Source organism: Helobdella robusta (assembly GCF_000326865.2).
Source record: "Helobdella robusta unplaced genomic scaffold HELROscaffold_75, whole genome shotgun sequence".
Classification (NCBI taxonomy): Eukaryota; Metazoa; Annelida; class Clitellata; order Rhynchobdellida; family Glossiphoniidae; genus Helobdella; species Helobdella robusta.
Window position 1 is genome coordinate 260,988 of NW_008705426.1, and position 13,833 is coordinate 274,820.

Consider the following 13,833-nt stretch of genomic DNA (forward strand, 5'->3'; position numbering starts at 1 on the left):
TACTGTTTTGTCATCCATCTTACCGTTAATGGTCTACACTTCTCTATCAATTTACTAATTCATTTAGGTCATCGTCCTAATTGGAAGAATGTCTAGAGACTGTTGAACAGAGCAAGGATGGTGACCTCTATTTTTTTTCTCCCTAAAATTGAAGATTATGTAGTTTATAATTAATATTTAGTTATAATCTCATGATCATTTATTTTGTCTTATGTAATAAATGTTGGATGAACTTTCATTGGTTAACTATGTTACTTAATTAATTAATGTAATAACATTAATGGGGACAGTTTATATAACGTTATATTTACATATATATATATATATATATATATATATATATATATATATATATTGTAAAATTTTTCTAAGGCATGCTTGCCTAGAAATCTTTTTTGTTGGCGATATTAATTCTCGTTTTTTAAGAGTTTTTTATTTAATCATTGTTAAGTGGATTAAAATTAAAAATCTTTAAAAAACAACACAATATATATATATATATATATATATATATATATATATATATATATATATATATATATATATCGCTAGTGACCATAACCATAGCATGAGAATTAAAAGGAATAAATTGTTTTAGAAATATTTTATAACAAGTAAAATAACATTCGTAACATTTATAACATTTGTAAAATAATTTTTAAAATATAATAGTAAAAATGATATTTATAACACTTACATGTATGTCTACCTGCCACGCGTTCGTGTTTCTATAAACCCAATTGGATAAAAATGCGAAGTTAATTCAGTGGGAAAAACATTGAAGAATAATGTAAAATAAGGCGTGTATGTGAAAGCTTTAGGCAGGTGCTAATCGCAAATTGAATATTTTACATAATTATCTTTGTTAAAAAGTTTTAAATTTTTTATATATGGAAGTTTGTAAAATGATTCAGCAAAAATATGAATAACTATGTAGACATATAATATCTCAAGCTACCTTTTCAAATGCTTTTTCTCATTTGGTTGACCGAAAATAACGAAAAGTATGAAAAAGAATTGAGAATTTTTAAATTTGGAGTTAGCAACATGAAAATTACAAGACGACACATCATTTTCTCACAAGAACCATACGTCTTCTACCGGATTCCAAGTCTGTAATGTATATGTGATGAAAAAATTTATTTCATATGGCAAATAAAGTAAGTCTGGTTTGAATGGTTGTGGTATCTTGAGTTATAACATTTTGTCGATGTTTTAAAATTGTGCCTTGACTATCAAATTTTAATACAGTTGGTAGTTTATAATTTATGTCATTTTATGTAACAAAAAAGTTAAATTTTTACCCAATCAGATCGAACCAGTTCACGAAGAGCTTTCATCTTTTCCATTCTCGTTATCGAAACTACTGTCGTCTCCATTCGTTCTGCCGCTCTCGTTCTCTTGATTGGCGGTTGCATCAGTCCGATTTCTGCGACGAGACCTGCGGCGTCTGGAGACTGAAACAGCGATGGTACCTGGTTGCGAGTAGAGGATGTTGCTGGTAGCCACCACGTAAAAATTATCTGAAACGATGGCAACTGCTATCGGGCTGTATTCTCGTTGCTCCGAAAGGTGAACGATTGAAGAAGAGTAGAGACCGGCTGTTGATCTTGCTCGGTGTTCTGCGAACGGTCCACCCCAGACCCATCTGTCGTGTTAATTAAGGTTTGTGCAAATTGCCTATTTGACATTTCGATATGAAAAGATCAGAAAAAATGAAACTCAGAAATTAACCTTGGCGGTAACACCATGACGGGTGGTCTTCCCTCGATCCATCTCAAATTGCGCGATTCATTGAAAGTACGTCTGAACTGTTGCGAGCAGTACTTGAATATTGATATCATTTCAGCGTATTCGTAAGCCGTTACCACGGGGTCGAATGCAGATTCAAGATCATCGCCTCTTCTTATGTGCACAGAATCACTAGCAGACACGAAACTAGTTCTATCTGTTGCAGTCTTGTATGAGCTGGTGCTGCTGAAATCTCTGCCGTAGACTTGCCTACCGTCAACTGTAGTTTCGTATAAACCACTGCCAGCTGATGCGAAACTCGTTCCGTGAGTTGTTGCACTCGTACCAATTCTTCTTCCGTAATCTCCACTACCTTCGAATGCTGTTTTATAACTTTCATTTGTTTCATAGATGCCTGTATGACACCTGCCGTCAGAATGTCTTGTAACTGTGGAAGCTGCAGAAGAATATGAACTTTCGGATTGAATGTTTGAAGTTGTAGAGGCTGTGTAGAAGTTAGATGGAGTCGTATATTCTCTGCGGTCGGTACTAGATCCACTGATGCTGCGGCGATCAAATGTTTGACCGCTACTAAAATCCATCTCAACAGACTTCAGTCTTTGAATGCGGTCAGTTAGGTTGTGAATCCTCTCATCGAATGAAGAAATGCCATCTTCAATGCTTCTGTGTCGTCTTCGAAGTTCATCTCGGGATTGAGGAGAATGAATGGGATGTTCTTCATCACTAAACCATCTTCTGTCATCTTCTGTGGTTGTACTGTCTCTGTTGTAGTTCCCATCACTGGCTCCTAGGTTCGAATCTAAATCCTCAACACTTCCGCTACCTCCGTGAAAACTGTTGACAGTAGTCCATCTCTCCGATGCTCTATATTTATCTCCATTATTTTCTATGATAACATCAGAGCGGCTGGAGTCTGGCGTTACGAGACCTGCTTCGGTGACTGTTGTGGAAGTTGTGGTGGTGGTCGTCGTCGTTTTTGCTGCGGCCCGTCTCATGCGGTAAGCTTCATCGTCCCAGGGTCCTGGTTCTGGGTCGCCTCCGATACCACCGAACGCTCCTGCTGCCAAATCTGAAGATGCAAATATTAACATTATCTGATCAGTTAATCCCCCGCCATCCTCTTCATCACTTTCGCCTTCTTCCAGTGTATCGTCGTTAGAACGATCTAATCCATCTATCGACTCATCGTGTTCGGTGTCTCCGATTATGTCGGAAACGAGTTGAGTGGCTGCTGTAGTGGCTTCTTCAGTTTTATCTAAAAAGTAGATAAAACGCATTCGGCTCCCTCTGACACTCGTTAATAAAAGTTGATCAGTTTCGGGACACGTTGAATCGAAAAATTCATCTTCGACACCAGCATTACTACCGTTCAGACTTGCAGTTTCGCTCGAATCTTCACTGCCTTGTTTCTGGCTTCCGCGACTGCGACGCCTTCGTGCGAATATCCTGCCGCCCCCAGCTGTAGCATATTGTCCTTTGTTGTCTGTCAGCGTCATCCATTCGGCGTTTGTCATGCCGGGAAGTTTTACGACTCTACCATGACTGTCTGTGTAATCGTTCACTGGAACCCATTTGCCTTCGAATCTCTGCCTGTTTTGGTTTTTATCATCCCTGTCTACTGGCGTGCCGTCGAAAGATGTGTCCTTTAAAATTTGTTCTAGCTGGTTTTGAATTTGAGAATGTCTCGCGGCGAAACCAGTTGATACTCCATTGAAATCAGCTCCTTCGGGACGTCGTTTATCGTAGTGTGAATTTCTTTTTTCATGTTTGGCATCGTGTCGGCCAGCTTCATCGAGTTTAGGCCACGAAACACCGTCGCCGTCTAATTCTTCGATCATTCGGTAGAAGTTTTCAACAGTATTCAGCGTAGCAGTGATCTGATCGTCCATTGATGGAGTGACATGGACAGTGACTCTGTTCGGTATGTAATCAAAATGTTCTTGCATCGTATCTCTCGACGGGAACACTTCTCCTGTACCACGCATCATACTCCTTCGAAACTTTCTTCTCTCGTTTGACGGGTTCCTACGGTTTGGACTTTCACTGGGGGAACGAGATCTATTTCCTCCTCCTCCCCTTTGATTTGGCGATAAGAATTCACCACGTTCGTTATTATTTATACTTTGTCCAGACTGTTCTGAGTTGTTGGGAGATGATCGGGACGGTCGTCCCGTTGTTTGGGAAGGGCACTCTTTGGCGTTCCCTGTTTGGTGGATATCCTGCGTGTTTTGTAATTCAGTTGAAGATTTTGCGGCAGTTTCATGTTCGGTAGAATATTGTTTTTCAACTTCTTTTAAGATGGTATCATTTCTCGCAAACACCTGAACTAGCACGTTGTTGCTATGTTGGTGAGTTGTTTTGACTATTCTGATGTCTCGACCTCCATCTAGATTATCTTCACCATCTTCATCGTCTTCGTCGTCTGGCCTGCGAGGTTTATGATTCATGTGAAATTCGTAGAATGTTGATCGTGATGTCGAAGAGGAGCCGGTTCTATCATTATCTGACGATGTGTTACCTTCCGTTGATGATTGGTTGTCTGATGCCTCTTGAGTTTCGTTGTTGTGTGAGGTTGGTTTTGTTGTTTCGTTCTGAATGTCGAGGTTTTTTGGTTCGGTCGGTTGGACGCTAGGGTCGTGGTGAACAGTTTTTTCAGGTGTTGACGGCTTGTCTTGATGCTTCTCCGTGTTCTTTCCTTTATCGTTTTCTTGGTTATTGCTGCTTTTCTGTTGATCCTCTTGTTTGTCGATCTTGAAAAAATCAAAGAAAAGTTTCTTAAAGCCTCCGAAAATAGGACTAGTGTTTGTTTTTCTCTTATCTTCTGAATTATTTGAAGCTTTTCCATCGATGTCACCGTCTAATTTATTATTTTTATTTTCTTCGTCAGATACCGACTTGTTGGTGACATGTTTCAATTTCTCATCGCACGAAATGCTGCTGTCAATTTCATTTGAATTATTTTCTTTTATCTCAGTTGAGCCTATTACTTCATGTTCATTTGTAGATTCCGCAGTTTCATTTTCACTGGTTTCCACTTTTTCACTTTCTGATTTTACTTCCTCCAGTTTTCCATCTCGAACGTCGATTCCAGCTCTTTGAAATTCAGAGAGACTGACAGAGGAGCGGTTGCTAGGTGAAACTCTCTTCATCGTATCTCCGCCGTTCTCCGCGAAATATTGATCGATGTCCACTTCTAGATCGCCACTACCGACAGTACTGCAGTTGGAGTCGCTATCGTTTGAGCTACTCGAGTCGGATATTTCTTGCTCCGTGAAATCGTCGCGTTTTGATGGAATCGGCATTGGCTGGCTGACCGCATTTTTTTTCACTTCACTCAAGTAAGTTTTATTTTCATCTGTTTGATCATTTTTTTCGTCTAAAATTAAATAATCTTCTAATTCTTTTTCATTATTTTTCAAGAAAGATGATATAATCTGTTCGTCCGTTAATATTTCGTTTGACTTATATTCGGAAATTTCGTGAGTGCACCAGTCTAATATATCTACGGCAGTTTTCACGGCACTTAGGTTAATAATTTCTGTGACATTACCATCGTCATTTTCATAATCATTTATTTTCTCAGTTTCATCGCTTGTTCTTGGAGAAACAACAATGCCATATCCCTGATGTCGTTTTTCTTGGTTAGGAGATTTCGGCAGGTAGGAGCGATACATGCCGATATCGTCTGGATTATTTTTCAAAAAGTTTTCAATCAGTATTTCGTCTGCAGTTGTTTTGGAGTGGTCGTCATGCCCACATTTCATAGAGAACCAATCAGCCACACTGGCCGCAGTTCCAAACGCACCTGATGAAAAATCTTCTCGACTATCCTGTGTTCCGTCTTTAACATTCTTACTACGGTCAGTATTATTATCAGTACTAAAGGTAGTAGCAGAAGCAGTCGTTGTAGAAGTAGCAGTAGTAGTAGTGGTGGTAGAAAGATAGAAATTTGAATCTGTGTCATCATTTTTGTTTTGATGATGTAGCTTTTGAATAGTTTCATCAGATTGCTTGCCTGAACTTATATATAAATTCAATTCATCGCTATGATTTTCTAAATATTCTCTTATGAGATGTTTGTCTGATTTAAATTTTTCCGTGTTATCATGATGACAGCATGAGAAATAGAAATTTTCATCTGAAATATTTTTGCCAGTAGGCGTCAAATCAAACTTTGTAGTTTTGTCAGCACGTTCCATTGCCCTTTCTGATTGAAAATTTTCTTGATTTGAATAAAAATTCAGTTCGTCGGGGTTATTTTCCAAGTAAACTGATATAAGTTCTTCATCGAGTCTGATTTTATTATAACCGCTGATACTTCCGCACACGAAGTCTGCATTCCATTCTAAGATGTTAATCGCGGTGTTGATGCTTGCCAGCGATGGTTGGAAATCAGATTCTTCTGATTCTTTTTTTGTGGCTGTAGTGATTGTCGCTTTAGTAGTTGTTGTTGCTGCTGTCGTCGTCGTTGCTGATGTACTTTTTTCATCATCTTTGTAGATATCCAATTCATTTTCGTTATCTTTCAAATATGAATTTATCATTTCTTCATCTGTTAAAGTTTTTCCGATATATCCACAAATGAAATCAGCGTAATGGGGATGATCTGAAGTTTTTCGGTCTGCAGGTTCGTTAACGATCAAATTATGTAAATTTTCGGAAACCTCTTGTAGTTGTGAAACATTTTTATTATTATTTGATAAATTTTCGTTTTTTAATTTATAAAAATCTAGTTCACTTTCGTTCGTGTTTAAATAATCTTTAATAAGTTTTTTATCTGATGAGATTTTATTCTGGTGACCGCATACAAAATCATCATTTGTAACAGTAGATTGGGTGTTAATTTGCTCTGATTCGTCATAATTATCAAGCGTTTTAGCTGGTTTTTTGTAAAAATCTAATTCATTTTCATTAACTTTCAAATATTGATTTATCAGCTCTTTATCTGTTAGAGTTTCTTTAAAATGGTCACAGATGAATTCAGAGATATGCTGTTGTGAGTTTATTTCTTCACGGTCTGATGGTTCTTCGCCTGTCACTCTTTCTAATTCGACATCAGTTTTACGTGAGTCTTCAAATTCTTCAAGATCCATTTCATCATTTTCAACTTCGCTAGTAGTCTGTTTATAAAAATCCAACTCATCCTTATTATTTTCTAAGTAATTGGCGATTAAATCATTGTCCTTTTGTACGCTGTGTGCACACGTTAAAGCAAAGTAGCTGTCTAAAATGTCTTTCGCGGTTTCAACTGACGGTGATTTTGTATTTTTTATTTGAACTTCGTCATTTGTGTGACTATTATCAATTGTAATATCATTAGTATTAGTAGTAGTAAGAGCAGTAGTAGTAGTAGCAGCCGCAACATCGACAGTAGTAGTAGCAGTAACGGTAGCGGTAGTAGCGGTATTTTTGACTTCCTCTTCCATGAACTCTTCATACGTAGGCGGAGGAATTGATGTAACTTGTGTAAAATCAGACGTCTTGTCATTGTTTAGGAGAGAAATTAGCTGAGAATCAACGTCTACGCTTTCCAGTTTTGGTACTTCAATGGTCGACCAGTCAATGGAAGGGATGTTGTGGATTTTATTTGAAAATTCTTTCTCGAATTCAGCCATAGCCTCTGATAAAATTGTCGAAATTAATTTTTCTTGTCCGCAGTTAAATTTACACCAGCCATCATCTTCAACTTTTTCAACATCAGTTTCTTCATTAATTTTAGGATTTTGTGGAATGAAAATTTCTTTTCTAACTTCAACGTCTTCATCTTCTGATGTGCAGGATTCTTCAGCTAAGGTTTCAGTGTCGGTATCGCAGAATGATTCACTTTCTTTCATGTTGGTCGATGCTTCTTTGTGTTTGTCATCATCTGTTTCAACCTTGTTAACTGGCTGTTGTTGTCTGGATGCACTCTCTGAAATATTTTCCCCTAAATATTTTTCATTTTTGATATTTGTCCCGCCATCCTGCCTGTCGCTTTCGTACTGATCGCATGAATAAAATTCGGCACTGCTTGAAATGAGTTCAGCATTTTCTTTCTTGCGGCTGTCATCAGAAACGAACGAGCCATCCAACGGAGACATGAACTTCTCATCCTCCGATTCACTGAAAATCGAAGGAGGGTTTCTGACTAATTTTAAATTTGTAAAATTTTCATCTGGCAAATTTTTCATTTTATTTTCCGTTTTGTGGTTGTCGTAGCCATCGAGAAAGTCTTCAAGTTTCGGCGAACTCGTCGCAAAGGGCCTCTCATTGAAATCAATTTCCTTATCAGAAGCCCACATTTTATCATCGGCAGTCAACGGATTCGAACTAATGATGATAGTCGATGAATTTTCATCAATTTTTGACGTTGCCGTATCAGGCTTAGTGGCATGAATGTTGGAATCACGTTTCATAGGAGCGTCCTCAGGGCAGTTTACACAATTCGAGTAGTGTTTTTCGCTAGTTTCGATTATGAAATTATTCGTTCCAATGCACGCGACCGATGATTCCACTACATCTAGATCGAATTTGGCCTCTGACGAAATATAATCCCTGATGTTCCGCGAACCGAAACCACCGCATTTAATTTCATAATTTTGTTTCGGGGGGTTGATTTCGGGATGGTGTGGATGGAAAGGTTGTGGTTGGGGCGATTTCCCGCTGCTTGCATCTGTCATCATCTCGTCATCCGCGGTTTCGTATCTTTCGTCGCTGCTCGTCGTCTGATCAGCTGCTGCTGCTGCTGCTGCTGCTGCTGATAAGTTGTCGTGTTGATCAGGTGGGTGTTTGTTTGAAGTAATGTTTTTGTTTTCACGTTTGTCGATTTTTGATATTTCCTTCTGTTGTTCGTTCGGTTGTTCGGTTGTTTGGCTGTTGCTGCTGTTCTCTTTCCGTGTTTTATTGAGTGGCGTGTCATCCTGTGCTTTGAAAATTTCACTCTTACTTGGAGGAAATTTATCGGGTTTTTTTGTGTTATCCGACAAAGTTTGAACTATCATCACTTTCTCAGGTTTGTTGTCGATCGGTCTTTCAACGGCGATGTTACTGAACCGAGTTGCGTCCGTCGGTACAAAGAGTTCATCATCTTTGCCGTGCGTTAAACTCGCTTTTCTGTACTGAAAGGGTTCTCTTTCAATTTCATCCGAATCTTCGGTAGGCTTTAGTTTATTTTTTTCACTGGTCGGAATTTTACTCACGTTATCAATTTGGCTTGTAGTATTATCTTGATCCGGCAGTTTATTTTTGATAGAGCTGCTTTTATTATCTTCATCAAATTGTTCATTTAGAGAATCACAAATTGTTTTCACCATCTGCATTACCATACTCGTGTCTGCAAATTTATCATTCTCATCTCTGGCACCAGTTTTTACAATTTCATCTATTCCAGATTCTACAACGTCTCCATCAATTTCCTCCAGCCACTGTGTGCTGCCATCGCCTCGCTTTCTTTCGTGCACTACAGATCTGGAAACATTTGTATCGCCTTTGTCTTTTCTCATTTCTCCATCCAACTCATAGTTTAGCACCAACCTAGCCACTCGGACAAAACTTTCCACATCCTCTTTAATTTCCATTTTTGTGAACGACCAGATGATGGTCAGCGTGCAACGCTTAACATTTGTAGATTGTGGTTTGCCGTCGCTGTATGTAACGTTCTCAAAAATTATATCGCTGCCGTGTGTCTGTCTGCATTTATAAACAGCCGGTGTTCGCCATTTTTTGATTTCATTTTCATGTTTCTGGTTAATTTTTTTATTTCCAGGTAGCAGATTAAACGGCATTTCTACAGTGATTTCTGGGCCGTGATATTCAAGTTTACCCAAATTATCTAGCTCTAATTTTCTCAAATTTTCAATTTCTTCTGAGAAATTGATTTCAACATCAAATGAGTGAGAAAGAGAGGGGGATGATGGAGCTGATTTTGAACCGGAGGCAGCTTTGTTAGATTTTATTTCATTTTTGGCATTTGATTCAATTGTAAATTTTTTACAAGTCAAAATTTTCTCTTCTTCTTCGTCACTAGCTTTGTAATTTTTCGCCTCCTTTTTTGTTTTTTTCTTCTTTTTAATTTTATTTTCATCATTTCCGTCACTGATTGTATCATCTGATGAAGATGAGGATGAGTCGGTTTTTAATTCGGAAACTGCACTTCCGGCAGACGTAGCGAACGATTCTTCGAGGATCGTATCAATCTCATTTTTCTTCGGACTAGGGCAGGAATCGATGAAGGGCATCTCATTCAACTGCATCTCCTTCAACTTTCGTTTCTGCGTTGTTTCATTTTCAGACTTGAACGTGTTACTTTCCTCCTCTTCTCTTTCTGAATTCGAAATCGTGTCCATGTACGGGTCGTCAACTTGGTACTTCTCTGGAGCTTCTTGCTTTATAATTTCGTCATTTTCACCAGGATTTTTAGTATTTTTAGAAAAATTATTTGAATCACGAGACTTAATTAATTCTTTAGCGTCAAATTTTTCTTTTTGTTTGCCAGACGGGGTCCTAGATTTTGGTTCGATTTGATAATTCTCAATAGATATTTTATTTTGTGCTTGTGAAATGCGATTTTTATTTCTCCATATGTTATCCTCGTCTACCGAAAGGGGTTCACATTTACCTTCTTTAATATTAATTTGGCTGCCATCATTGCTTACAAATATTCTATCGGAATCAGTTTTCTCACTGTTGCTACTCGTTAAAGATGTTTTGGAGGATGTAGTAGTGGTTGCAGAGCCTTGTCTCGCCTCTTCAGAAGTCGCAGGACTGCTGCTTTCTCCGTTTCGTCTCTTCAATTTCTTGCCTTCCTCATGGTAACTGAATCTACTCTCGATGCGATTTGGAGTCTGGTTGATGTTCATTTTATTTGTGCTAAATTTTTCAGAAATTGGTTTTTCTTTTAGTTTTTTTTTGGCCGGCGGTACTGGTTCAACATCGGCTCTTGTGATGAATTGATGCGCTGGCAGACGTTCAGACAGTTGGTGATCTTTCATTTCTTGCCCTTTCATCTGCCTAATTTTGTTCGGAGTTCTCGGTATCGTATGTTCCGATTGACTTCTCATTATATCTTTCTCGTTACTTTCTCCTCGAATTTCAATTTGCTCGTGCATGAATTGTTGCTTGTGTCGCTGCTGCAGTTGCTGCTGCTGTTGCGGCGACAATGTCGACATAGATCGGTGGTATGCGTGATAATCTTGTCGCGTTCTTGCCGAACCCACCGTTGATGACGTCAAAATTCCGTCATCGCCAAAGGATGTTCCCAGATCGGAAGACTGATCTATAACTCCTGAATCTCCCCACCCACTCAGACTTCCTCTTCCGCTCTGACTCAAACTGTTCAGCTTGTGGACCATCAACAGTCTCTGTTTCCTCGCCTCTTCTTCCTCCAAACTGTAATAAATCTGCTTTCTCGGCAGGACATCTGTCGCGTACAAATAATTATCTCTCCGACCCGTCGATGATTTTATGGAATGATCGAGAATCGCGGCTGCAGTTGGATTTCCGCTATCGACGTAGTGATCTCTACTTCTTGATTTTTCATTTTTCCTCATCCTCTCACGAGACGCGCTCTTTTTTTTTTTATTTTTCTTCCCGAGACAAAAAAATTTCGCGAAAGTGGATTTTGTACTAGAGGAGCGAGTGAATGCGGCCGAATTGTCGTGGCGGCCGTCGTAGAGAGATTGGCAGCTTCTGGCAGCTTGTGCGGCGTCTTCGAGAACACTCAACCAGTGTAAACTCATACCTTCACCCGAAATTCCTTCTTCCGAAATTGTTCTTTTCTTACTGGAAGCTTCTTTGGTTTGCTGATGTTGTTGACGATTTTGTGTTTGTGGTAGTTGCTGCTGCTGTTGACGATTTTGAAGTTGCTGTTGCTGTTGCTGCTGCTGCTGCAGCTGTTTGCGACTTTGGTGTTGAAATGGTTTGGTGTGTTGATTTGTACCGTATGAAATTGTTGCCATAGGTTTAATAGTAACGACACTACCATCGCTTTTCATGGTTACAGCTGTTATCCACGGAGTTGTTTGATGCCGGCAAATAAAAAGAATTTCATCATAATAAATAAAAATATTATTATTATTAATTATGTTATATTAAAAATATTTCACTAAAATATTTCACTATAAACATATTAAACCAATGAACGTACCTTCCAAAAAAGCAAAGCAATAATAATTTACACAGCTCGTCAGACAAATATAATTACTATCTAAATAATTTTTATTAATAAATATAATAAATTAATTATTAATAAATAGGCAGTTTAATTATCGTACGATTAATTGATTGATTGATAATTGTCAATTAATATCTTGCGTTGTGGTCAGCCGTTTTCGTGCAACTTAAATTTAATTCCTTCAATCATTTTTGCAAGGTTCTGCAGAAAATATCAAAAATTTATAATTTATTATTACTATTATTGTTGTTATTGTTGTTATTATTGTTGTAGTTTATTTGTTCTGTATGTAAGGGTAAGGTGCTTGCTCTTGTTGTTGTAGTGATCGGTTTCCAATGCAAATACGTCCCGACATATCCTATCCAGAGTCTCGAATAATACTACGTAGTCATATATATGTGTGTGTTTGTCTGTGTGTGTGTGTCTGTGTTTGTGTGCGTGTGTGTTTTGTTATTTGAAAGACGATATTAATATTATTATTTTATTTTAGTTAAAACAAATTTTATGGTTTACAAGAAAATATTATGTAGTAGAATATGTAATATAATGTGTACAATCCAGCAAACCAAATGAACAACTTATTGTTTATACTTTAATAATTATTAATATTTATTACTCTTATTGTATATTTTTTCGTTAATTATTTGAAGAGCGGCAGACTGAAGGTAGATTAAATTCGAAAACAAACAAGCAGACGATTACGATGATGAAAATATAAGGAGGATAACACGTTTTATCATTTCCATTTTCAATGAATTCTCTCTCTCTCTCTCCCTCTCTCTCTCTCTCTCTCTCTCTCTCTTTCTCTCTCTTTCTCTCTTTTTCTTGTTTTATGTACCCACACGTGTGTTAGAACGTCTCTCTTTTTTTTATCTTTTTCGCTCTCTCTCTTTCTATCTCTCTCTCATCTAATGATCTTATTATAATTCATTAATCATCGTCGTCGTCGTCTTCATTGTAAGAGGAGTAGTTGTGATTTAATAACTGACTATGATGTCATCATTCGTGTCATCTCCTTCGTCACAATTTATAATCCTTATTGGTCATTCTCCCAATCGAAAATTACCTAGACACATACAAACATACACTCATGCATATATACATGCACATACACACATACATGCATGCATACGTACGTACATACAAACAAGACACGTTTAACGCGTTATCGATTAGTTTAGTTAGTTACTTGGTTGGTTCGCTAGCTAAGCAGTACAACTACTAATACTATTACTACTGCTGCTGCTGCCACTACTACTACTACTACTACTGCCACTACTTCTACTACTACGACTAATAATACATGTGTATTTTTATATGTGTTGTGCAATCACAAAAAATGTGTTAAAAGAAATTAGAAAAAAAAGAAAAAAGAAATTTTTCGTACATATGTGCCTTTACGTGTGTGTGTGTGTCTGTATATATTTGTGTTCTTGTTCTTGCGTGTGCTTGTGTATATCTGTATGTATACGTGTTTGTGTGTGTGTGCGTGTGTGTGTGTGTGTGTGTGTACATGTGTGTGTGTGTACGTGTGTGTGTGTGTGTATGCCAATGTCAATTTAGTTAACCTGATCACTCTGCATACGAGCAAATAAATCGAAGATTTAAAAAAGTATTATGAGTATGTACTGCTTAACATCTGCTGCGTTTGAGTGCGTACCTCATGCATACACACACATACATACGAACACACATACGATTATGTACACTACTACACAGAAATAGGTAAGGAAACATACACAAGTGTACAACATATGTGTACAGAAGCAGAACACGTATGTATTGGTAAGATTTTTTAATGTTAGTCATCAGTAACAACTTGACCTGATGGCATTCAATTATTGATAGGTATGATATAAATAAATTCATTCCTTTTTTCTGTTTCTCTCTCCCTCCCTCCCTCCCTCCCTCCCTCCCTCCCTCCCTCCCNC

At 37.9% G+C, this 13,833-nt stretch overlaps 1 protein-coding gene across 1 annotated transcript; it reads right to left on the reverse strand.

Annotated features, from left to right (window-relative positions):
• Window positions 1-411: 411 nt before the first annotated feature.
• HELRODRAFT_194386 (hypothetical protein) lies at window positions 412-11,723 on the reverse strand (the record flags this gene model as incomplete). Its single annotated transcript, XM_009031528.1, has 5 exons — window positions 412-488; window positions 531-620; window positions 647-1,113; window positions 1,305-1,648; window positions 1,735-11,723. The coding sequence occupies 2 exons, from the start codon at window positions 11,721-11,723 to the stop codon at window positions 1,324-1,326; spliced, it is 10,314 nt and encodes a 3,437-aa protein (XP_009029776.1). The 3' UTR covers window positions 412-488; window positions 531-620; window positions 647-1,113; window positions 1,305-1,323.
• Between the last annotated feature and the right edge of the window lie 2,110 nt (window positions 11,724-13,833).